Source organism: Eptesicus fuscus, chromosome 10 (assembly GCF_027574615.1).
Source record: "Eptesicus fuscus isolate TK198812 chromosome 10, DD_ASM_mEF_20220401, whole genome shotgun sequence".
NCBI lineage: Eukaryota > Metazoa > Chordata > Mammalia > Chiroptera > Vespertilionidae > Eptesicus > Eptesicus fuscus.
In genome coordinates, this window is record NC_072482.1 from 44,535,602 (window position 1) to 44,561,183 (window position 25,582).

Below are 25,582 nucleotides of genomic sequence, written 5' to 3' on the forward strand. Positions count from 1 at the left end.
GAACATTTTACTAAAATATTTAAAACATTATGGCCAACAAAGATTTACTATTTTCAGGATTCAATAAAAATTTTTGTGTGGGGTAGAAGAAAGGTGAGAACAGTTATTCTCCCATGTGAAGCTGTAGTCAAAATTCTTTTTTTTTTTAAAGTAATTTTCTTCCAAGAAATATCTGTTTAAGATGAACAACATTTTTTATTTTTTGTTTGTTCGTTAATCCTCACCTGGGGATATTTTTCAATTGATTTTTAGAGAGAGTGTGTGGACGGGAGGAGGAGAGACAGAGAAACAGCAATATGATAAAGACACATGGATTGGTTGCCTCCCAACCTAGGTTGGGCAGGGATCGAACCTGCAACTGAGGTACGTGCCCTTGACCCGAATTGAACTTGAGACAGACTGGGTAGGACTGTACTCAAGATTCTTAAAAATGTTCTCTGAATGACACAAGATCTCCAAGGCTGGTATTTTCTGCACCCTGGATTGTCTCTGTGGGCCTGGATCGAATGAAAAGTTCACTAAGCTTGTGGTAAAAAATACTCGCCATTATTCGAAGTTTAATAAAATAACACAGTAAAAATTCCAGGCATTAATGTGAAATACTTAATTTATAGACAACCATAAAGAATTATTAATTTTTAAAACTCTTGCCTACCAATAAGACTCTTAATGGGAGAGAAAAAAATCTTTTGGTTAATATTATATATAAAAATGTAGGCATTTCAAGTGCAGTGTAGGCATGGACTCAGAAGGAAATTACAAATCTTTAAAGATTTTCAAGAATTAGAATGTGTTTTTGTGAAATTTAACTATAAAACCAGCTGCAGGAGAAAAACCATTTAACAAAAAGAAAACCAGATAAAAATAAATAGCACATGATCTCACTCATTTGTGGATTATAATGAACAACATAAACTGATGGAACAAAAAAGATCCAGAAACTGAGGAGCATTGATCAGATGCTCAAACCTCAGAGAGAAGGTAGGGGAGGGTGGAGGTAATGGGGAGAGATCAACCAAAGGACTTGTATGCATGCATATAAGCATAACCAATGGACACAGACACCAGGGGGTGAGGGCATGAGCTGGTGGGTGGGGGATAATAGGGGGATAAGGACACATATGTAATACCTTGATCAATAAAGAAAGAAAGAAAGAAAGAAAGAAAGAAAGAAAGAAAGAAAGAAAGAAAGAAAGAAAGAAAGAAAGAAAGAAAGAAAGAAAGAAAACCAATAAAATGCTCTCGGTGGCTTTGGCTAGAGGAATAAAGCATATTTTATTTTGGCACCCACTCTTCCTCACGCACAGCACATGCATAACATCTTTAGTCTGAGCCCATGGTCTGTCACCAACATGGCTGATGATGTATCTATTTCTTCTTGTGAGGCCCAGAAATAGCAGAGATAACAAATGAGACAATGAAAGGAAACACATCCTTGGAGATTAATTGGACAGGAAGAGTTTTATTAATGAACTCCAGGATGGACTGATGACAGAGAAATTAAGGGACTAAATGAAGTAGAATAGAAAGGAGTTCACATTGGACAAGAGCCAGGAAAAGAAGCTGAAAGAAATGAAAAAAGGCCATATAAAGTTAGAGAGAAACACACCTCCCTTCTTCCACACCAGAAGAAGAGCAAAAAGAGTATAATCTCATGTTTTTTCAAGTCTAAATAAATTATAGTTACTACCATGAACAAAGCTACAGTGCCTGGCTGGCATGGCTCAGTGGTTGAGCATCGACCTATGAACCAAGAGGTCACAGTTGGTTCCCAGTCAGGGCACATGCCCGGGTTGCAGGCTCAATCCCCAGTGTGGGGTTTGCAGGAGGCAAGCCGATCAATGATTCTTTCTCAGCATTGATGTTTCTATCTATCTCTCCCTCTCCCTTCCTCTCTAAAATCAATAAAAATGTATTTAAAAAAATAAAAAAGAAAGCTGCAGTATACAACTGACAAATATTCAGAAATTTCTCTCTGTATTATTAAATTTTTATCCTATGTGTTTATTCTAAGAAGATTTGATACCTAAAGAACTAGTGTCCCAAATCAACTAAAATAGTAATAAAAGAACTCTTGGATTTGAAAATTAAAATAACTCCCTAGTAAAATAAAAGCAACATTTTCAATTTTGTGGTTCCTTGTTTTAAGGAACATTTGTTAAAACCTCTGGGATTAAAAATGTGTTACCAAACTACATAGCACTCTGAAAAAAAAGTTGAAATATTTTCTAATACTGTTTATTGACCACTTACTTCAAAGAGATGCTGCAAAGGATTGGACTGGAGCTTTTCTTCATAGCCAAACAGTTGGAAGCCAGTTCCCAGAAGACCTACCACAATAATCCATAAAGGAAAACATTATAAAATGGAACAGTAGAAATCAGTCATGGCAGGGAACAGGTATAGTTCTACAAAAAGATCAATCTCTCATACTTATGTATTTTAGAATATTGCAAAACACATGCTATCACCTTCTGCTACCCCATAAACCGACACAAGTCAAATTCAATATATTGAATCACAAATTCAATATATTGAGTTACTGAAATAGAAACCAATAGACTATGAGCTCATCAAAGGCAGAGGTAAAAGTAATTTATCTTTGTACTAACAGTGCTCAATACCTCCCTAGCAAACAAAAGCATTTGTTGAGCAGCTAACTCTGGGGAAAACATCATGATGCTGGACACTAGGCACTCAAAATTTGTGAAAACAAACTGATGGCAAGTGATTTCAAAACTTTCTTTTTAAACTTGTAGCTTTAAAATAAACAAAGGTAAGAATTACCTGGATATTATAATATCACTTCTTACACAAATAATTAATAAAAACAATAAAAGATAAAACTCAAAACACCCCTGGTTACTTCTCTCATTCAAGGTGACCAAGCAACAAAATTCTTTTATCTGGCCATATTTTTGCCATTTGACAATATATATATATTTTTTTTGGGGGGGGGGGGGGGGTTATCTTTGGTGGGAAGTTCAGCATTCAGTGACAGTATTAGTTTGAACATTTTTAAAAAATAGTAATTAAAGTTTATAAACCAGCAATAAAAATGCCCAGTGTGGACTGTGAATATTTATACTCTTAAAATATTTTGCTAAAAGATGATCACAATTTCAGTTTGAAGGGATATCTGCAGCCTGGGGTCAACAGCAATAAAAAGTAGTTTAATTATTTTTAAAAAATCTGTTTCTACAATTGTATCAATTACCAAGCTTCAGCTCTAAAGGAGCTACTGCCACTGGGCTTTGCTGATTGGGGTACATTTTTCTACATAGGCTCAGCAGAAAGTGGGATGCTACTGACACATCCTACCTAACAATAGAGTATTATGCAAATTGACCGCACCTTCGCTACGCCTAAGCCACACCCACCAACCAAGCCACGCACACCAGCCAATCAGGAGCAAATCTGCAAATAAACCCAACCAAGATGGCTACAGCCACCGAGAGCAGGAGGGAGGCTTGGGTTTCCGCAGTAACAAAAGAAGCCATCCTGTTGCCGGCCTAAGCCTCCACTCAAGGCTACAAAGTTTCAATTACAGAAGGTGAATTAACTCCAACAGAAGTTGCTGCTGGCCGCGGAGCGAGCAGGAAGGAGGCTTGGGTTTCCACGGTAACAAAAGAAGCCAAGCTTTCCGCGCCTCCTGTTGCTTGCCTAAGCCTCCACTCAAGGCTACAAAGTTTCAATTATAGAAGGTGAATTAACTCCAACAGAAATCGCTGCTGGCTGCAGAGCGAGCAGCAGGCTTGGCTTTGCTCCAGGCTACAAAGTTTCAATTGTAGAAGGTAAATAAATTCCAGATACCAGGGCCTCATCTTGGGTCGCCAGGGGGCGTGGCCGGCCTGCAAACCACCACAGGCCCCTCGCTCAGGCCGCCCCACGCCCCAAGGGAACACCCACCCTTCAGGGCAAACCAGTCAGCCCCCACCCATGCACCAGGCCTCTATCCTATCTAATAAAAGAGTAATATACAGATTGACCATCACTGCAACACACAATATAGCTGCTCCCATGTGGTCAAAGATCCTGCCCCCATGTGGACACAAGATGGCCACCACAAGCTCGCCAGCAGGGGAGGGCAGTTGGGAGGCACCAGGCCTGCAAGGGAGGGCAGTTGGAGGCAATCAACCCTGCAGGGGAGGGCAGTTAGGGGTGACCAGGCCAGCAGAGTAGGGAAGTTGGGGGCAAACAGGCGGGCTGGGGAGCAGTTAGGCATCAATCAGGTTGGCAATGGAGTGGTTAGGGGTGATCAGGCTGGCAGGGCAGAAGTGGTTAGGGGCAATCAGGAAGGCAGGCAGGTGATCAGTTGGGAGCCAGCAGTCCTGGATTGTGAGAGGGATGTCCAACTGCCTGTTTAGGCCCGATCCAGGATTGGGCCTAAACGGGCAGTCGGACATCCCTCAAGGGGTCCCAGATTGGAGAGGGTGCAGGCTGGGCTGAGGGACATGCCCCTCCCTCCGTGCACGAATTTCATTCACCGGGCCTCTAGTTATATATACAACTAGAGGCCCAGTGCATGATTGAATCATGCATATGTAGGGTCCCCTACACACTTTCACTTTCGATCGCGGTGAAAGCACCCAGCTCCCCCGCTTTTGATGGTCCGCGGCGGGACGTGAGCTCGCTGCCCCAGAGGCCCCTTCTGTTCCGCAGCACAGCCATGGTGCAGACGCTGAGCTCATGCCGCCACTGGCGACATGAGCTCAGCGTCCTGCCGGCCCAGTCGACTACCCCTGCCACCCCAAGTCCCGCCCCCTGCGCCTCCCTCTGGCCCAATCGTGGGCGTAGCGGAGTGATGGTAATTTACACATTACCATTTTATTAGGTAGGATACTTTGGAGCTTAGACAGGTACTAGAAGGATGATTAAATATGTACCAGCTCTATTCACTTTCAAGCAAAAGCAAATACGATTGTGATTCAAGGTTTTGGGAGTAAGCAGGGTGTGGAAAGATGCACAGTGTTCTAAAAAACAGAAATAGGAGAAGAAAAGGCCAATTCCATTTAACATTTCACTTAATATATTTTCAAAATCTCTGTGCCTAGGAATGTCTGCCAACTTTCAATAGGGGATAGCTGAAACAACCAAAATTAAAACTCTTCATTGTTAACAGGTCATTAACCACTGTAGTCCTTTAGAGAAAAACAACTACAATAAAATCCTGCAGCTAAAATTCCATGAATATCATTATCACATATTTGCTAATGCCTGTGAAATGCCTAAATCAGTCAAACTAACATAAAGTAGACACCATCTATTAAGTCTGACTATTGAGCCTAGAGCCTAAGCCTCTGCCAGCTGTTGTGAACTACAGATAGATTTTTAAAATGCAGGGCATGTTTTCTGATTCCTCCACAGTGAATACAAGGGCACTGTTAACAGGTTCAAATTTATCCATTATAAGGTCTAAAAAAGATTTTTATTAACTAAAAGTATAATATTCACAAGAGAAGGTCCTGATAAGTCTGTCTTTTGAAAGCTTTGATTTCATTTCACTAAACATGGAACATACTATTATCAATGAACTTTAGAACTAGCAGTGTGCACTGCACTTTAAAGAAACTTTAAAATATTACCTAGCCTTTCTCTTGGATTAGGATTGTAAAATACTTTCCAGGACAGTCATTCATCATTCTGAGTGCCTCTTATGTGCCAGGCACTAGGGATACAAAAATAATTAAGACATACTTCATGCCCTCAAAAAAAAAAAAATATTGTTTAGCAGGGAGAGAAGGACAAAAATAAGAAGACAATAAGACAGAAACCTAATTGAATAGAGCTGGGTACTAGGAAGTTGGTGATGCAAGAAGGTGGGCAAGGGTGTGTCTGGGTGTCAGAATGCTTTAGAGGTGACACTGTAAGGGCTAGATCTTAAAACAAACATAGTAGTTGCCAGAGATTTTTAAAAATTTGCACTTCACATGCTATCAGTCCTTTACTGCCTTAGCAATTACATTTATCTTGCCCTTCTTATACCTTAAATTACTGGTATATATGAGCTAGGAATGATTCTGACTGAACTTGACATTGGAGATCATTTGTAGCACTTATCTGTCTGGATCTCACTCCTCTTTTCCTCTTTGTTTTTCCTCTAGGCCACGGGCCCAGGATATAAAAACTGATCAACCTTCACGTAGAATGGCCCAGGAGGGGCTGTGGTTGACAAGGGTGTACATAGCTAGACCTATCTTTTTCCCTGTATACACACTCCTCCATTTAACTCACAAATATAAGCTATTTTTCTTTAATAAAACCACAAGAGTCCTGAATTATCAGGTGTTTCTCTGAATGTGTGAAGTTTCCTCAGCCAAACTTACTTGTGTGGTGAGAATTACTCTAAAAAACAGAATACAAGATTTATGCAAAAGAGCCACTAGGGCCGAAACCGGTTTGGCTCAGTGGATAGAGCGTCGGCCTGCGGACTGAAAGGTCCCAGGTTCGAATCCGGTCAAGGGCATGTATCTTGGTTGCGGGCACATCCCCAGTGGGGGGTGTGCAGGAGGCAGCTGGTAGATGTTTCTCTATCATCGATGTTTCTAACTCTCTATCCCTCTCTCTTCCTCTCTGTAAAAAATCAATAAAAAAAAAAAAAAAAAAGAGCCACTAGGAAAAATAAAATGTAGGAGGCACTATTTCATCTAATGGAATTCTGCTTATATTCTGTGCAGATGACCAAGTGACATGATATTAAAACATATTAAACTTAACAGTGAGATGAAAAATAAGATCTCAAACTTACTTACCAAACTGCATACCCCAATCTCCAAGGTAATTTATTCTGGTTACTTGATGTCCTAAAGCTTCTTTGAGATTTGCTATGAAATTTCCTAGTAATGAATAAAATATACAGTTTCTCATTCTTGTTAACCATTTTGGCATAAGAACCCTGTGCTTCTCTATTATCTAAATATAACACAGAACATTCCTTTGGCAAAATTTACCAGCTCAGGTTTTGTTTGTTTGTTTGTTTTTTACTAAAACATTCACTATTGTGTTTTCATCTATGTTATGGAAAGTAAGGAATTATTGGGCGGGTGGTTATTATAAGGAATCCCCTAACTTTCATAAGAACAGGATTTTCATTAACATTAATGGGAGTTGGGAACACTTTAGAGTAATTGCTATTCCAAGTTAATCAAGGGCAGAAAATAATACCGTCTTAGTAATTAATAAGAAATAATTTGGCTGTGCCCTACAGAACCTGAGCCATACTGGTTCAAGTTTTAAATAGTTCACTTTAACTTCTTTCAACCACTGAAGTCCATCTTCTCATGCCTACTCCCTAACAGCACACAGTAGTCCAAGGCTTCCCGGAACTGCTGATACTGGTTTGATATTCAACATCTATTCCACTTTCCTTCCAGTGTGCACTCAACATACTGCAGAGGCTAGAAACTTAAAAATTACATTTCCCAGAATCTCTTGCAGTTAGAGTTCCAGAAGTAATTTAGCTTTAGCCAATCAGATATACTTTGCATGAGATTCAGAAGGTGGAAGGGGAGCTACTTCTATTATTTCTGACAAACATAGTTGTGGGGCTTGTGTGTATGTGATCACAAATAAAGGGCCTGGTGTCCTACCATGTATCCTCCAAGGTAACCGAAAGACTGAGAATGAATGGGGCTGCCTCTTTTGCTAGTATGAATTCTAGAAGGCAAGGCGGGACTGGTGGGAGTTTCCTGACTATGGTAGTGGCAACATGGTTCTAAAGCAGTGGAAGTGATTGCAGAAAAGGGAGGTGCTCCTTGATGACCAAGCTCATGCTATAGTTTTAGGAGTAATTTTTGCCAGCTTAATCCAAAGCTTCTTCAGCACTCCCAACAACTTGGTAAATTAGTCAATATCCTGTAGTAAATCCCTTCCTGCTTTTACTAGAGTAGATCCAGTTTTCTGCAAATAATCCCTCACCTATATGTATATCTGACTTAAATTACCGCAGCTTCCCTATTTCAAGGCCTTCCCAACCTATAGAGTCCCAGCAAAAGGAACCACCTTCTTCAGATGGTACTCAGACTGTATTCCCATATTTTCTTAACACCTTATTACATTACAAATCCAACTGAAAGACTTAATATAGGCTTTTGGAACTGTCTAATTTCCAATCCTGGCTATGATACTTAGCTAGCTATGTGATTTTGGAAAAGTTAGTTTTGGTATCTGCATTTCCTCATCCATAGACTAGATAGAAACATCAGTGATGAGACAGAATCATTGATCTGCTGCCTCCTGCACACCCTCTACTGGGGATCGAGCCTGTAATCCGGGCATCCTGATGGGGGGAACTGAACTGTGACTGCCTGGTTCATAGGTCAACGCTCAACCACTGAGCCAGGCCGGCCAGGCAACAGTTTCTTTTTTAAAACAAAATACACGAACAAAAAAATTGGGGAGCTTACTATCATCATCACATAACTATTTTCATATTTTCTCCATATGCATACATATTTTTTACAAGTTAAAATCATAACAAACATTTCAGTTAAAACTGTTTTCTGAGTTAATTTTTAAGTTTTGAAACAAATTTCTTTTTTCTACTTCTAAACCAGTTTTTCCAATTTCATGTAATATTTAATGAGCACCAAGCTCATATAAATTTGAACTTTTTTGTCCTATTGCTATTTAAGCATTAAACCATTAGACTGTATTATCAAATAGTGCCCCAAAGACATGTTTAATATTTTCTGTGAAACAACACTTACCTATGATGGTAGAACGCAAATGTCCCACGTGAAATTTTTTGGCAACGTTAGGTGAACTGCAAATAATTGCAAAAGTTATATTTTTGTTCTAAGAACAAAAGTTCTAAGTGAACTAGGTCATGCCTCCATAGTTCAATACAATTGGGGACTAAGGCCTTTGGTAATTTAGGGCAAAGATAAGTTAAAAATTAGGAATTTAGAGCAAACATAAATTAGAACTCAAAGAATCATGTGTAGTGAAACTGACCCTGTGATTCATGAGGTTGTACCCTACACAGAAGTGGCAAACTGGGGAAAAAGCAGATACATTTAAGGATTCCAAAAAAGATGAAGAAATTCAGAGATATTGTTTTGACACAAAGTTAACTATAGAAAATTAAATTTAGTGCACCAGTTCACAAACCCTTTATCCTTTTAAAATTAAGGACCCCAAAGAAATTTACTCTGTATGGTAATATCTATCAATATTTATTGGATCAGAAATTAAAATATAAAATAATTCATGGATTAAGCTTCCCAGAATAATCAGAAAGCTGATTCACCACTTGAAATTCTCAGTCATCACCTTTATCACTACTTTGTGTGTTTGAGAAGTTGTAATCAATGATTTAACACTACAAATGCTTCTAAGGCACTCACTACCTGACAGGCAGTTTTATGTGTTAACTCATTTAATACTCATAAGAGGTGTGAAGTAAGGTACTCTTATTCTACAGCTGAGGGAACTGAGACAACAAGGAAAAAGAGATAAAACAAATGTGGCAATGTGTTGATGACTTGAATCTTAGTGCTGAGCACATGGGATTTCCTTATACTTCTCTGTTTTGTGTATGTTTGAAATTTCATAAGTTTTTCAATGTTAAAAAAGTAAATTGACCAGGAAACCAGAAACATACATAAAACACTGGTTTTATGAAACTGTATAGGTCTGTGATCCCTCGAGAATGAGAACAAACAAGGTGATCCCTAAGACTGCCTTAATAGCAACTCTATGAGCTAAAGCAGAAAAGTTCATAGCATGAAATGTTTATATTAGAAAAGAAAAAAGGTTTCCAATCAATAATCTGTTTTCCTATAAGAAACTAGAAAAAGAGAACCAAAGAAAGCAGAATAAGAGAATGAGACAAATAAAAGCAAAAATCAATGAAACAGATAAAGACAATGTTCTATACTATAAGTGTAGTGGTGGTTACATGAACTGTACACCTTTACCAAAACTCATCAAATTGTATGTTGAAATATGGTGAACTGTATTGTATAGTATGTAATTATACCTCAATAAAGATGATTTTTAAAAAACCAACAGACTACTATTGTTATATTGTAAGTCAGAAGATTCCTTAAACAATAAGCCAAATTTATTTGGAGTCCTGTTTGCTAGCACTAGCGGGCCCAGAGGAAAATCTTGTTTCTCAAATTCTGGGGCCCAACATGGTGGAAGTCTCCCAAATTTGGAATGAGACTTCCAGACCTTTTGGGAAAAAGTCCTGTGTTCTGGGACAGGCCGTGAGACCATATCTCAAGGCCTGGCCTGGCGCCAGCACTGACAACTCTGTCTGGGGCATAGTTTATGGCCTATTTGGAATGGGGAGTAGTCTTATTTTTCCCTATTATTTAAGCAAGCAAACATTTACAGAAGCCAGAATAGCAGGGTTAAATTTTAAACAGCAGTTTTTACCCAAGATGGAGGTTACTATGCTTCACTATGAAACAATAAAAATTACAAACTGCCCTGGATGTTCTGACATTAAAGGAGCATAAGATACATTGTTTTGTGGAAAAAAAGCAAGGAGAACAATATATAATGTGTGAGATCTGTTTATAAATGCACAGACTATTTCTAGGTGGATAAATAAGAAACTAGTATTGGTGAATGCCCAAAGGGAAGAACCAGGAAATTGGATGGGGAGGAGACTTACTTTTCACTGAGTATCCTTTTGCAATCTTTAATTTTTTTTCAAACTAGGTATTTATATTATGTGGAGTTTTGTTTTTTGTTTTGGTTTTTTTGCTTTCACAGAGCTTTTCTATTTTTTCCTCTAGGACAGTGATGGTGAACCTCTGACACGCGTGTCAGTGCCATTTCTGATGACACGTGGCCGCTAAGGTGGCCGCATGCCGAGGATGAAACATTTATGTTATTTAAACTATAAATATCGTGAAATAATGTTTTTTCCTCAAAGGGACACACTACCCGAGTTATGCTCAGTTTTTTTGGCGAAGTTTGAAACACCAAGCTCAAAAGGTTGCCCATCACTGCTCTAGGATTAGAAGAACTCAATCTATGTAGATCTTTAGCCTTGACAAAAGGTCACTTGAAATCATCAATTTGACATTCTCTGGTACCATATTCCTACTGGGAAGGGAATACAATAAAATGGAAAATACAAATTCAACTCCTTCGGCAACCAAAGTAGCCACAATGAATAAATTACAGTTTGGACAACTTACTGGACCTTATAAATAATTATTTCATGTAACTTTCTCAATTTTGTAAGAAAAGACAAATATTATTGCTCTTATCCTATCTAATAAAGAGGGAATATGCTAATTGACCATCATGCCCTCACAAAGATGGAGGCGCCCACAGCTAATAAGGAGGAAATATGCTAATTGACTGCCATGCCATCAAAGATGGTGGTACCCACAGCCACAAGATGGCAACGCCCAGTCCCTTCAGCCTCGCCAGGGCACCTGCCTCCAGAGTTCCCCAGTCCCTTCAGACCCCCAGCAGCCCAGGGCCGGCCCGAAGCGCAGGCAAGCCTTGGATGGCGGCTGCCCAGCCGCCCAGGGCCGCCAAGGCTCAGGTAACCAGGGCCGGCCCAGACTTGTGTTGCCGGCAGTGGCAGCAGTAGAGGTGTGATGGGGGGGTCGCCTTCCCCTGATCGCCGGTCACCTCCCGCCCTTGAGGGCTCCCGGACTGTGAGAGGGGGCAGGCCGGGCTGAGTGACCCCCCCTCCAGCGCATGAATTTTAATGCACAGGACCTCTAGTTTTCCAGATAAGAAAGGAGACCAGGGGAAATAAAGCTGTCTCATCTGAGATCACCAAATCAGTTACTAATAGTCAGAACTGGTACTCTCATCTTTTGGATTCTAATTTTACCAATCAGAGGTCCTCAATCTGTTCTCTGAGAACACTTCAGGGTGGGAGAAGACTGTGTTGAGGAAAGAAGAGGAAAGGTTACCACTGCTGACTGTGCTCCTGCAGGTTTGATCTGAACAAAATAAGGAAGGCTGACTTTGCAGAGAGGAGAGATGCAATAGTAGTTATCTGCAAGTTTTACACCACCTACCAGGCACAGTTATCTACTCTGGTACTTCATCACATTGCTCCTACATCTGACAAAATAATATGACTATCAACACTGTATCAGGGAGGCAGTAAAGGTTACATACGTAGGTTTCAGAATCAGAGTTAGTGCTATGACCCTAAGCAAGTTAGCTGACCTATTATCATCAACATCTTAACGTAAGGAGCAAGTTTCTTGAGCACAGTGATTCTATCTTTCGCTTTTGTGGGGAAAGTTGCCTGGCCTATTTAAGATAGTACCTATTTAAAACGTTCTCTTCTGTCACCTCTCTCACTTTCAGGAAAAATTCAAGAACAATGTTTTCTATCAATTTTGCCGCATCCCCCACCGGTTTGTCTCTACTTTGAAACCACAATGGTAAGCACCACAGTAATTAGAAAACTTCTAAGGGAGGGGCAGCTATGGTCATCCCACAGCAATGCCAGAGCAAGGATGGCTGCTGGGAAAGGGACCCTGCTTTCATCAGCATTCAAATGCTCATTTAAGTTCCAGCCCTCCTTAACTGCTATAGAAAAAAGTTGAGAGGGGCAAATTCATAGGCAAATAACACCAGAGAAAAAGCCTACAGAATACAACTCAAATAGAACAGGTTATTTTTAGACACTTCTTACAAGCATAAACAAAAAGAGCAGTACAGTGGAACCTTGGGTCTTGAACTTAATTCTGGAAGGCTGTTCGAAAACTGAATCATTATTTCCCATTAGAAGAAATTTAAATTGGAATAATCTGTTTCAGACTCCCAAATGATTCCATTTTTTAACCTTTCTTATTTATAGTACATGTCTAAGGTACCATTTAATCTATAAGTAAATACTTTAAAAACAAAAAGGACATGAAATATAAATCAAAATTTAATAAAAGGAAATAAAATGTACAGTATAAAAGGAAAATGTAATAAAATAAGCAGTAACAAAAGCAAAAAAACCCCACAAAAATATTCACAGCACACTTTCCAGGGATGTTAACAATGTGAGGTTTAGTAGTAAACTGACTCATACTTGCACATTCTTTCCTTTGTCACCACAGAGAGATGTGACTGATCATTCAGGTATGAGCATGAAAGGGTGTTGGGTCGAGAGGCGAATTATTCGAGATGGGAGACATTAGAGAACCGAGGTTTGACTGTATATGGGAAATGAAAACTGAGGAAAAAAGCCAGAGAATCAATGAGTAAGAAAGACTAAGGTTTTGGTATTTTGAGCTTAGTTGGGAAGGATGGTGACAGTGAAGTGAAAATGAGAAAGGTGTTAGAAGTGAGCACTGGTGGCAACTTTTCAAGTTTCAAGAAACTCACAGTGGCATTATTTCAAGGATGTATGCATGGGAACAGATACTGTACCACCTCCCCACTGATTTTCCTTTACTACTGGTTAGGTAACAGCAAGGAGCATGAGTAATATAGTACTGAAATGTTTCCCTAGAGAAGAAGGTGCTGTGTTCTGCATCAATTTAAAGACATAATTTTGTGAGACCTTATATGGTAACTAGAGGCCCCCAGCTGTCAGCACCAGCTTCCCTCTGGCACCCGGGACCCAGGCTTTGTCCGGAAGGTTGTCCAGAAGGACGTTTGGTCTACTTAGCATATTACGCTTTTGTTATCATAGATAGTAAAACACTCACCTGCTCAGCTAATTGATTAATGAACACATAAGAAGAATAGGCACTGACCTGAATTCAACCACGATCTTCTTCTGGGGAAGACCAGAGAAAAGCTCACTTTTTAATCCATATTTTGAACCATCTTCGATAACTTGTTTTAGCACTGTCTGAAAAGTAAAGGTTGGGATTTAATGATAGAAAAAAATCTGTAGTTTCCTTAAGTACTCTGCTACTGGAAACTAAATGTTGCTAATTTGCTCATTTTAATTTGTGGAACTGGGAAGTTTATAGCACTGTCAACAGCCTCACCTTCTTGAGTTCATATCTGCGCTCTTTTATACATCCTGTCTATTCCTCTTCACAGTGATTGATGAAGTAAATATTTTACAGGTGAAGAAACTGAAGTTTAGGGAGGTTAAGTACCTGCCAAAAGTCTCACAGCAAGTAGAAACAAAGAAACCAGAAGCAGCATCTGAATATTTATTGACTGCATACTATGTGTCAGGCACTACTCTAAGTATTTTCTATGTATTTACTTATTTCATCCTCACAACAATCTTAAGAGATAAGTATCATTTTTACAAATGAGTAAATAAAAGCAGAGGTTAAGTAACTTTCCAAGGTCATGCAGCTAGTAAGTCATGTAGCAAAAATTGTTTTCACTCCATAGCTAACTATTATATTCTGCTACTTTTTGATACTAACGATCACATGCAATGTAGAAAACAAATAAAATATAATTCAAATGCTTATTGGCTACATAAGTAAATAAAAACAGGAAATCATACAGAAACTGCCAAACATATTCTAGGTTAATTTTTAGTTATTAACACAGAACTATTGTATAGTTCACAAAATTCATATTTTATTACTTTTTTGCTAATGGTGATGATTTATTTACTTTAGGGCTTTAAATTTATTGTGATAGACTTTAATTTACTCTTATATTGGTTTTGCTTCTCAAATTGGATTCTGAATCCTAAATATGCAGTTTATGATGTAAAGAATTTTACTATCATAGTGCTGGTTAAGATGGTCACTTAATTGAAAAGGCAAAGAGGGAAAAGGAAGCAGCAAAGCAATACTTTTAGGATACATCTACAGGGTGCTAGGTTCAAGTCTAGATGCTTTTATGTTATCTTTAAGCCCCACAATCTTAGAGGTGAGCAAAAGCTATAAAAACTAAGGTTTAGAAATAGTATGTATTTGCCCAAGGACACAGAGAAAATAATCTTTTCTTCACCCACACTGTACAGTAGGACACAGAGATAAAATATTAATAAATATATAGACATTAAAGAGAATAGTGTCTGTCATACTACTAAGGGCCTATTAAATGTTAATTACTCCAAGAATATGGGCGACAAGAAGACTGCAAGTGGGGAGGTAAACAGTGAGAAGAAATTCATTCTCAAGATTATTTTAAAGTTAAAGGCTACCTATCTTTTTCTCTTTCCATTCCTTTTCTTGTAATGGATGGTAGACTCAATAAGTGGTAATAGCAATAAGTTAGAATTCTCTTTTACAAGTGACTCTCAGTTTGTTGATTTCTCTGGCACAAACAAAAAAATAACTTTAATTAAAAACTATCTTATATGCTTCACTTCCAAACATTCCTTTAACAATTTGACCTACCTGCCACCTGGAGCTTTTTTTCCTACTATTTCACTGAAAGTGCTCTCCAAATCAAAATGCCAAATGCCAAACCTAAATGAATGCTTAAATTTTAATATATTACTTTTATGAATACATTGTTTTGTAAAATGAACAAATAAACAATTAAACAATTAAGGTAAGGTTAAAGTCTAGAGTTCCTTTTCATCATCCACCCTAACCTCCTCGGTCCCTTCCGGCCTTCTCCAGGGGTAACCACTTTCACACAGCATCTTAGCTGATGACTACTTTCTTCTCCTTGCAACTAGCCTCCCTCCTTGGTTGTAATGACATCACTCTCTACTGATTTTTGCTTCAGTTTCCTTTGTAGGTTCCTCTTCCACTGTCTGTCCCCGCCCCCCCACTCCCCACCCTGCACTACTTCCTTGCTTCTAGCTCCTTACTTTACACATTTCCTAGTTATGAATTGCTAAGACTTCTACTACTACTTACTTAACAAAATCTCTCCTGTGCCACAGACTGATATATACAGCTCAGAATTAGACAGATCTCTCAGGCACTTCAAACAAAATAGTATACTTCTCTTCCTTCTGCATTTTCCATTTCCATGAATTTTACCCCCAGCTAACCAAGTCTGAAACCTAGGAGTTCCTAATATTTACCTCCCTAATATTCACAACCAATCATCTATTAATCACCAAGCCCTGCTCATGTTCTCTCCCAAATATCATTATAGTTATCCTCTGGCCTGGTTTAGACCCTCATCATATCTCAGCTACACCACTACAAACAGTAACACCTAACTGCCTTCTTATATAATCTCTCTATAAAAGCCTAAGCAACCAGTCACTATAACATGCACTGACCACCAGGGGCAGACGCTCAATGCAGCAGCTGCCCCCTGGTAGTCAGTGTGCTCCCACAGGCACGGCCGGCCAACCTCCCGTGGTCCCTCCCCTGGCTGGCTGGCCAACCTCCTGAGGTCCCTCCCCACAGCCGTCAGGCCCCGATCAGCCCCAATTGGCAGCAAGGCCAAGGAACCCCATGCACAAATTCGTACACCAGGCCTCTAGTGTACATATAAATGCATAGTTAGCTTTTGAAGAATGTGAGGGGCTAGGAGCGTTGACTCCTGGCAGTTGAAAATGCATGTATACTTTTGACTCCCCCAAAACTACTAATAGCCTACTGTTGACTGGAAGCCTTACCAACAAAGTCAACTAACACATTTTTATAATTATATGTATTAAATACTGTATTCTTACAAGAAAGCTAAAGAAAAAAATATTAATAAAATCATAAGGAAAATACATTTATAGTATTTATTAAAAGAATCCACATATAAGTGGACCCACACAGTTCAAACCTGTGTTAAGAGTCAACTGTATAACTATTGAAATGAAATTTCATTAGTGTAATACAAAAAATCATCACATGTACCAGCTGTGGTACACATAACATAACATAAAAAATGATTACATAGAAAAAGCTAACATTCTTTATGCAGAGCATATAAGGCCTTTCACAGTATATAACTTCATATCTTCTCCCATGCCATCCTGTGTGCAAAACATAATCATCTGCTGATTTCCAGACAATGCCACGTTCTTGACTGCCTGCACTCTGGCCCATGCTCTCCCTTTGCCTGGAATGCCTGCCCTTGTACCTCCCAGGAATATTCTTCTTCATTTTTACCTTAATTCAAAGTTACCTCAAGACAGACTTAAGTGTACCTTTTTTTAGACTGGATTGCAGCTTTAAACATGACTCCATGATATTACCCATCACATTATCATACCCATCACACATTACACCATTTTTTATGCTTTTCTTTCTTTTATTAACCTTTTGCACTCGGATGTCGAGTGTGACTCGACACGGTTAGCATCGGTAGCAGTTCTTTTTATACTCTTTGAATGTATCAATAATTTGAAATATTAAAAAATCCAAATAAGTAAGTTTGTATGAAAAGAAACTCCAGTTTTTTATTCTACTGCCGCGCTTTCTAAAATCTGGGGTATTTAAAAAATTAAATCCCGAGTAGAATAAAGGAATTGAGAAAAAAGCGAGTGCAAAGGGTTAACATTTAAAAAAAAAATCTTTATTGTTCAGATTATTACAGATGTCCCTCTTTTTTCTCCCCATAGCTCCCCTCCACCCAGTTCCCACCCCACCCCAGGCCCTTGCCACCCCACTGTCCGTGTCCATAGGTACTGTATACATGCATATAAGATCTTTGTCCTATCTGTTCCTGCACCACCCCACACCCCCTTCCCCCCAAGAATTTTTAGTCTGCTCCATTTCCATGCCCCTGATTCTATTACATTCACCAGTTTATTCTGTTCATCAGATTTTTTATTCATTTGATTTTTAGATTCACTTGTTGATAGATACGTATTTGTTGTCACTTTGTTGTTCATAATTTTTATCTTTACTTTTTTCTTCTTCTTCCTCTTCTTAAAGAATACCCTTCAGCATTTCATATAATACTGGTTTGGTGGTGATGAATTCCTTTAGCTTTTTCTTGTCTGTGAAGCTCTTTATCTGACCTTCAATTCTAAATGATAGTTTTGCTGGGTAGAGTAATCTTGGTTGTAGGTTCTTGCTATTCATCACTTTGAATATTTCTTGCCACTCCTGTCTGGCCTGCATAGTTTCTGTTGAGAAATCAGCTGACAGTTGTATGGGTACTCCCTTGTAGGTAACTAACTGTTTTTCTCTTGCTGGTTTTAACCTTTTGCACTCGGATGTCGAGTGTGACTCAACACGGTTAGCATCGGTAGCAGCTCGAGAAAAAAGCAAGCAAGTGCAAAGGGTTAATATTCTCTCTTTTCTTTTGCCCTTGGCATTTTAATTATGATGTGTCTTGGTGTGGTCCTCTTTGGATTCCTTTTGTTCGGAGTTCTCTGCGCTTCCTGGACTTGGAAGTCTATTTCTTTTACCAGGTAGAGGAAGTTTTCTGTCATTATTTCTTCAAATAGGTTTTCATATCTTGCTCTCGCTCTTCTTCTGGCACCCCATAATTCAGATGTTGGTATGCTTGAAGTTGTCCCAGAGACTCCTTACACTATCTTCATATTTTTGGATTCTTTTTTCTTTTTGCTCTTCCAGTTGGGTGTTTTCTGCTTCCTCGTATTTCAAATCTTTGACTTGATTCTTGGGATCCTCTACTCTACTGTTGAATCTCTGTATATTATTCTTTATTTCAGTCAGTGTATGCTTAATTTCTGACTGGTCCTTTTCCATTTTTTTGGCATTCTCACTAAGATCCTTGAAGGTCTCACTAAATTCCTTGGAGGTTTCTAGAAGACTCTTGAGTAACTTTATAACTGTGGTTTTTGAACTCTATATTCCAGTAGTTTGCTTTCTTCCATTTCTTTCATTTGTGACACGTGTCTTTGTCTCCGCATTTTGGCTGCTTTCCTGTGTTTGTTTACCTCCAGGCCAATTGGCTGTGAGAACTAGCTGTGTCTACAATGGAAGAGCTGCTATGTAAGAGACACCTTTATGGGGCAGGACTTGCTTCAGTGGGGCTTTGGTGATCACTGAGTCTGCCCCTTGAGTGTGTCACTTATGGATGAGAAGAGTTGTAATCTGACCTCTGGGTAAACTGGCTCTTGGATATCCACGGAGGTGCAAGACTTGGCCAGGACTATTTATTGTTTCATTTAAAAAAAAAAAAAAAGCTGTCTTATGGTTGCATTTGTATAATTCGTATGCTTCCTACAGAATACAGCCTACCAGAGAGCAGAAACCAGCAGAACCTTTCTTACATTTGACACAGAGTCCATTAATTCATTCAACAATAATTATCTCACATCTACTACATGCCAGGCATTGTGCTAGGAAGTGGGGATCTAAGAGTGAATGAGAAAAGCAGAAACTATAAGCACTAATGGAAATTAAAAGTTTGAAGCCACCCAGCAGGAGCTATAGAGAGATCTGCAGATTCCTCCTCTTTGTTTGGGGTTTGGAAGTGCTCAGGTGAGGCCCAGCTGTGAAGCAAGGCAGGCTGCTGTGGTGCTGGCCTTTGCCTTCTTTTGATAGCTTTGGGGCTCCCTGACCCAGCTGCAGTTTTACAGGTTTTAGGCTGAGAAAGGACTGGCCAAAATCTGCTGTGTACAGCTTGGGTGGGGTTGTAAATTGGATGGGGCGGGGTCTCGGGGAATCTCCAGGGCAGGCAGAGCAAACAGCAATGGCTGCCAGTCAGCCCTGCTCTGGGGAGGTCCCAGCACAGGAACAATGACCGCTGCGAGCACCTCCGTCTGGAAGAAAGCTGCCCCTGTGTTCCTGCCCGGATGCCAGACAGTCCAGTTTCTCCCCGTATGTGTCTGGGTGCCCCAAAGTCTCCACCGGCACTGGAGCTCAGTGCAAGTGGGAGCTTGTATCTCCCTCCTGATTAAAAAAGTGGCACACCCAGGTGCCAGCCCGTTCCACCTCTGCCGCCTCCGCACCGCCGCATCTCCTACCAGAATCAATGTGCTTTCTTCTTTACTTCTCTAGTTGTAGTTCTTCCACTCAGCCAGCTTTCCTGCAGTTCTGGATGATAGTTGTTATATATTTTAATTGTAATTTTGATATGGTTGTGGGAGGGAGCAAGTACAAGTGTTTACCTATGCCGCCATCTTGGTTCTCTCTTTCTTTCTTAATATTTTTTTTATTGATTTCAGAGAGGGAGGGAGAGGGAAAGAGAGAAACATCAATGATGAGAATCATTGATAGGCTGCCTCCTGCACGCACCCCACTGGGGATCAAGCCCTCAACCTGTGCATGTGCCCTTGATCGGAATCAAACCTGGGACCCTTCAGTCTGCAGGCCGACGCTCTATCCACTGAGCCAAACCAGCTAGGTCTATGCTTTTCTTTTTTACCGTAAGTTCCTAAAAGGCAGGATCTATGTAGATTTCAATATAGTCTTTGATAAATAATCAGGTTTATTAAATTGGTGGCTACACAGAACAAAACTATTAACTATAGAATGTCAGTGAGCTAGTAAAGTTTCTTCATCTTCCAATAGATGAACAAGCTAGAGGCCAATCCACTCATCAATATGTATGTCTAAATATAAAATGTACTAAGTAAACTTAGGTGCATCATGAGTTTATAATAAAAAATTAAATCTTTCAAAGGTTTTACTTTTGGAATGCTTTAGCAAATTAGTATTTTAATTGGCTGACACTTTTTGTCTATCACCATCACTTTTCCTGTGGATGACTTTTGTCATTTTACCTAACTCTGTTGGTTGCTATTTCTCTACAGCTCTCAATGAGGTTTTGTAAGAAAGCTACCACTATTTGTCTAGTCCAGTGATGGCGAACCGATGACACGAGTGTCAGCACTGGCACGCGTAGCCATTTCTGATGACACGCGGTCAGCGGCCACATGCTGAGAATGAAACATTTGCGAAATAATGTTTTTTCCTCAAAGTGACACACTACCTGAGTTATGCTCAGTTTTTTGGCGAAGTTTGACACATCAAGCTCAAAAGGTTGCCCATCACTGGTCTAGTCAATTCTTTGGTCAATAGTAGAGAAGTGTTTAATTATTCATTCTTTCCATGTGTTCAGCCAATTGGCACTACACATGACTTAAATGCATCCTGACTGCCTACTGACAAACTTAATTAGTGAAATAATGAGCAGAATTAGAACCACTTAAATTAGTATCATTTTTTCTTCTTCTCAAGTTTTGATAAAGCACACAAAGTTGAATTTGGCAAATAAAAAATGCATGTGTACATGTAAAATAAAATAATGTCATCCACTGTGTATTTCTAGGGCACACCTAAAAAACAGGATATTGTTTGCCCTTTTTCCTATTTAAACTCTTATTTTCTTTTTTCTCTCCCTAGACTGAATTAATTATTACTCAAAGTTATAGTTTCTCTTGAAAGTAATCCATAAGCTACTAACAGGTGGAAGTTTGGTACCAAAGTGATAGTTCTTCACATAGCTGGTCACATAATCTTCTAGCTTTGAAAATTTATGGTCTAGTCCCAGATATTTGGCAGTTTCTATTGCCTTTAATTTCATATTTTAGCCTCCTAGCCTTGAGAATGATTTATATGAAGAGATTTAAAGCTACTATGTGTGATCCAAACTTAAGCTAATATTTAATCATCCCTGGTGCTGCCAGTGCTAATAATTCAATTGCAATTCACAAACAGATCATGTTTCATTCAGTCTAAGTTTATACACGTGTAAGCAATGACAAATTCACAATTCTCTGCTTGAGGAGTAAATACTGGACATAGCTCATTGGCTACATGTCAATCTTGCCAACTCTAAAATGTAAAAAAAAGGGCCTAAACGGGTTGAATTTTTTCTTGACATGATCTGAGAAATTCATTAGACATGCAAATGACCACTGTTTAAGGGCCAAAAAGAATGTAGAAGAAATTAGACTTTGAGCAAATAAGTTTGAGCATTTAAAAATTATCTTATCTAATACAAGTTATATGCAAATTGACCGTACCTCCACCACACCCACAAGACACGCCCACCAGCCAATCAGGAATGAGTATGCAAAGTAACCCAACCAAGATGGCTGCCACCACGGAGCGAGCAGGAGGTTTGGGTTTCCCTGGCAATGGAAGAAGCCAAGCTTCCCACACACCCTGGTGGGCTCAGTTCTCCGCTCAAGGCTACAAAGTTTCAATTATAGAAGATAAATAAACCCCAACAAAAATGGCGGCAGTCATGGAGCAGGAGGCTTGAGTTGCCCCCAGCGATGGAGGAAGCCAAGCTTCAGCAGCCCTGGCTGGCCCAGGCCTCCACTCAAGGCTACAAAGTTTCAATTACAGAAGATAAATAAATCCCAACAAAAATGGCTGCAGCCGCGTAGCGAGCAGGAGGCTTGGCTCTGCTCAATGCTACAAAGTTTAATTATAGAAGATAAATAAATCCCGGATACCAGGGCCTCCGCTTGGGTCGCCAGGGGGCATGGCCAGCCTGAAAACCACCACAGGCCCCTCGCCCAGGCTGCCTCACGTCCCAAGGGAACCCCCACCCTGATCCGGAACACCCTTCAGGGCAAACCAGCTGGCCCCCACCCGTGCACCAGGTCTCTATCCTATCTAATAAAAGATTAATATGCAAATTGACTGTCACTCCAACACACAAGATGGCTGCCCCCATGTGGTCAAAGATGGCTGCTCCCATGTGGACACAAGATGGCCAGCAGGGGAGGGACCAAGCCTGCAAGGTAGAGCAGTTGGGGGCAATCAAGCCTGCAGGAGAGGGCAGTTAGGGGTGACCAAGGCCGGCAGAGGAGGGAAGTTGGGGGTGACCAGGCCTGCAGGGAAGGGCAGTTCGGGGGGACCCAGGCCTGCAGCGGAGAGCAGTTGGGGGGAACCAGGCCTGCAGGGGAGCAGTTGGGGGGAACCAGGCCTGCAGGGGAGGGCAGTTAGGGGTGACCAGGCCTGCAGGGGAGGGCAGTTAGGGGTGACCAAGCCTGCAGGGGACGGCAGTTAGGGGCAAACAGGCTAGCAGGGGAGCAGTTAGGCATCAATCAGGCTGGCAGGGGAGTGGTTAGGGAGTGATCAGGCTGGCAGGCAGAAGTGGTTAGGGGCAATCAGGAAGGCAGGCAGGCGAGCAGTTGGGAGCCAGTAGTCCTGGATTGTGAGAAGGATGTCCGACTGCCCGTTTAGGCCTGATCCCAGTGGGCAGTTGGACATCCCTTAAGGGGTCCCAGATTGGAGAGGGTGCAGGTTGGGCTGAGGGACACCCCCGACCCCCGTGCATGAATTTCGTGCACTGGGCCTCTAGTTTATAATAAAGCATGAAAATTCATGGCCATTACAATTTTAAATTATTAATATATGCTGTGCTTTAAAGTACACATCATATCTCTTTCAACTAAGCCAGATGTAAAGGCAAACTACATGTACCACAGTACATTTTCCCATCTTAGAAAAAACAAAAACAGTACAATATTGCTGCCTACCAAATGGCCTAAAGTTTGGTAGGCACTTTGGTGAACTGCACTTATACTTCAATAAAATTAAGTCAACAATTAGAAAAGTCACTTATTGAAAAAATGGTAAATTAGACTCACTGGTTTGCTTAATTGGCATGAAATGTTATCAAGAGCCCAGCATGTTGTAGACACTTTGTAAAAAGCTCAAAAAATTGTTCCTTCTTGTCCTTGTGACTGATTTTGGCTAACTAATTTACCTTGAAGAGTGAAAAAAGATAAAAGAAAAAAGTTAAAAGATCTAGAGACAAGGATGAAACACTCTCTTTCAGTGAAAAAACATATTACTAGAAATTTTGGTTTTATAGTTATTTTCAATTCAACAGGAAGCATTTACTAAGCCTGACCAACTCAATACTGGTGTGATTTTTTTTTACATACTATACTAAAGCCTGAATTATGATAAATTTTAATGTTTGAGATGAGATTCTCAACAAAAGGTCTCATACCACTGCCCATCCAGAATTACATGTCCTCCATGGCCTTACTAATGTGAGACCCAATTCCTCTATGCGATTTCCCCAATCCTCCAGGCCCGTGGTTGGCAAACTGCGGCTCGCGAGCCACATGCGGCTCTTTGGCCCCTTGAGTGTGGCTCTTCTACAAAATACAACAGCCTGGGCGAGTCTATTTTGAAGAAGTGGCGTTAAAAGAAGTTTAAGTTTTAAAAATTTGGCTCTCAAAAGAAATTTCAATTGTTGTACTGTTGATATTTGGCTCTGTTGACTAATGAGTTTGCCGACCACTGCTCCAGGCCATTCTGATTTTTCCATCTTTGATCTTTCTTATGCTTATTGTACCAATCATCTTTATTTATTGTTTTGTGGGTTATTTAAAAAAAAAAAAAAAACCTCTCTTTTTTTATTGATCTTAGAGAGGAGGGAAGGAGGGAGAGAGAAACATTCATCAGTTACTTCCCGCACTCAGCATGTGCCATGGCCAGAGATCAAACCTGCAACCTGGGTATGTGCCCTGACCAGGAATTGAACCCAGCACCTCTTGGTGTACAGCACAACACTCCAACCAACTGAGCCACATTGGCCAGGACTATTTATTGTTTTATTTAAAAAAAAAAAAAAGCTGTCTTATGGTTGCATTTGTATGATTCGTATGCTTCCTACAGAATACAGGCTACCAGAGAGCAGAAACCAGCAGTACCTTTCTTACATTCGATACAGAGCCCATTAATTCATTCAACAATAATTATCTCACATCTACTACACACCAGGCATTGTGCTAGGAACAGGGACACAATAGTGAGTGAGAAAAGCAGAAACTATAAGCCCTAATGGAAATTAGAGTTTAAAGGCAACAGACAATCAAATAAAAAGAATGTAAAAGGAACTATGGTAAGTTCTATAAGGAGAGATGTACAGTGCTATGAGAGTGTACAAATGAAGGGGTCAGAAGGCCACTGCCCGGAAAACATCATGGTCTGAAGGATAAGCAGGAGTTAACATGGGGTGGCATTCCAGGCAGAGGCATTAGAATGTGCGTAAGTTCTGAGGCAAGAAGAGGCACAATTAAGTTTAATAATTGGAGGGAAACCACTGTAGCTAAAGCAGAGAGAGTGAGTGAAGATGCAAGAGCTAAAATATAACCCATTCTTACCTTTGTTAATAGTTCTCTGTTTATTTTGAAATTTACAGTCCCTTGACCAGTGCTGATTTCAGTCACCACTGTATCACATTTTAGCTGAAAAGATAACAAATCAAGTAAAATAGCTAGCTATATCATAAAGTAAGCCCAATGAGAGTTGCAGTTGTAAAATTATTAGATTTTCAACTGTTCAAAGGCAAAAGGTGCATCATCTCTCTGTCTTTATATTTGGACCCGGGTCTTAGCCAGTCACCCTTCAAATTAATCATTCTATTTGGGTAAACATGTTTTCTTCTTTACTGATTAGAATACTATTCTGTATTCCGAGTCTCTTCCTCTTTCTCATTCCCTCGCCTAAAATTCTCCATCTGACATGGAAGAGAGACAGCATCACTTTACTCCCACCCTATGTACCCTGACATGCAATGAACTCTTTTTATCTCACCCACCTGTCGCAAAAGCCACAGACAAGACATTATGTCAGGGCCTATGCCAGTGATGGCGAACCTATGACACGCGTGTCAGTGCGTAGCCATTTCTGATGACACGCGGCCGCTGAGGCGGCCGCATGCCGAGGATAAAACATTTGCTGCTCCTGAGGATGAAACATTTGCGAAATAATGTTTTTTCCTCAAAGTGACTCACTACCCGAGTTATGCTCAGTTTTTTGGCGAAGTTTGACACACCAAGCTCAAAAGGTTGCCCATCACTGGCCTATGCTAAAGCACTAGTGTCAACACATAAAATGTAAATAACTTAAATACTTTGTCTTCAGTG

At 40.1% G+C, this 25,582-nt stretch overlaps 1 protein-coding gene across 1 annotated transcript in view; it reads right to left on the reverse strand.

Moving 5' to 3' along the window:
- The window catches only part of RARS2 (arginyl-tRNA synthetase 2, mitochondrial), an 82,683-nt gene that overhangs the window by 32,077 nt on the left and 25,024 nt on the right, over window positions 1-25,582 (reverse strand). Inside the window, exons 4-8 of the mRNA XM_008147096.3 lie at window positions 24,818-24,901; window positions 13,689-13,786; window positions 8,709-8,764; window positions 6,753-6,836; window positions 2,254-2,330 (exon numbers count right to left, since the gene is read on the reverse strand). Of these exons, the coding sequence (XP_008145318.3) occupies window positions 2,254-2,330; window positions 6,753-6,836; window positions 8,709-8,764; window positions 13,689-13,786; window positions 24,818-24,901 (399 nt within the window). The remainder of the gene's footprint in view (window positions 1-2,253; window positions 2,331-6,752; window positions 6,837-8,708; window positions 8,765-13,688; window positions 13,787-24,817; window positions 24,902-25,582) is intronic.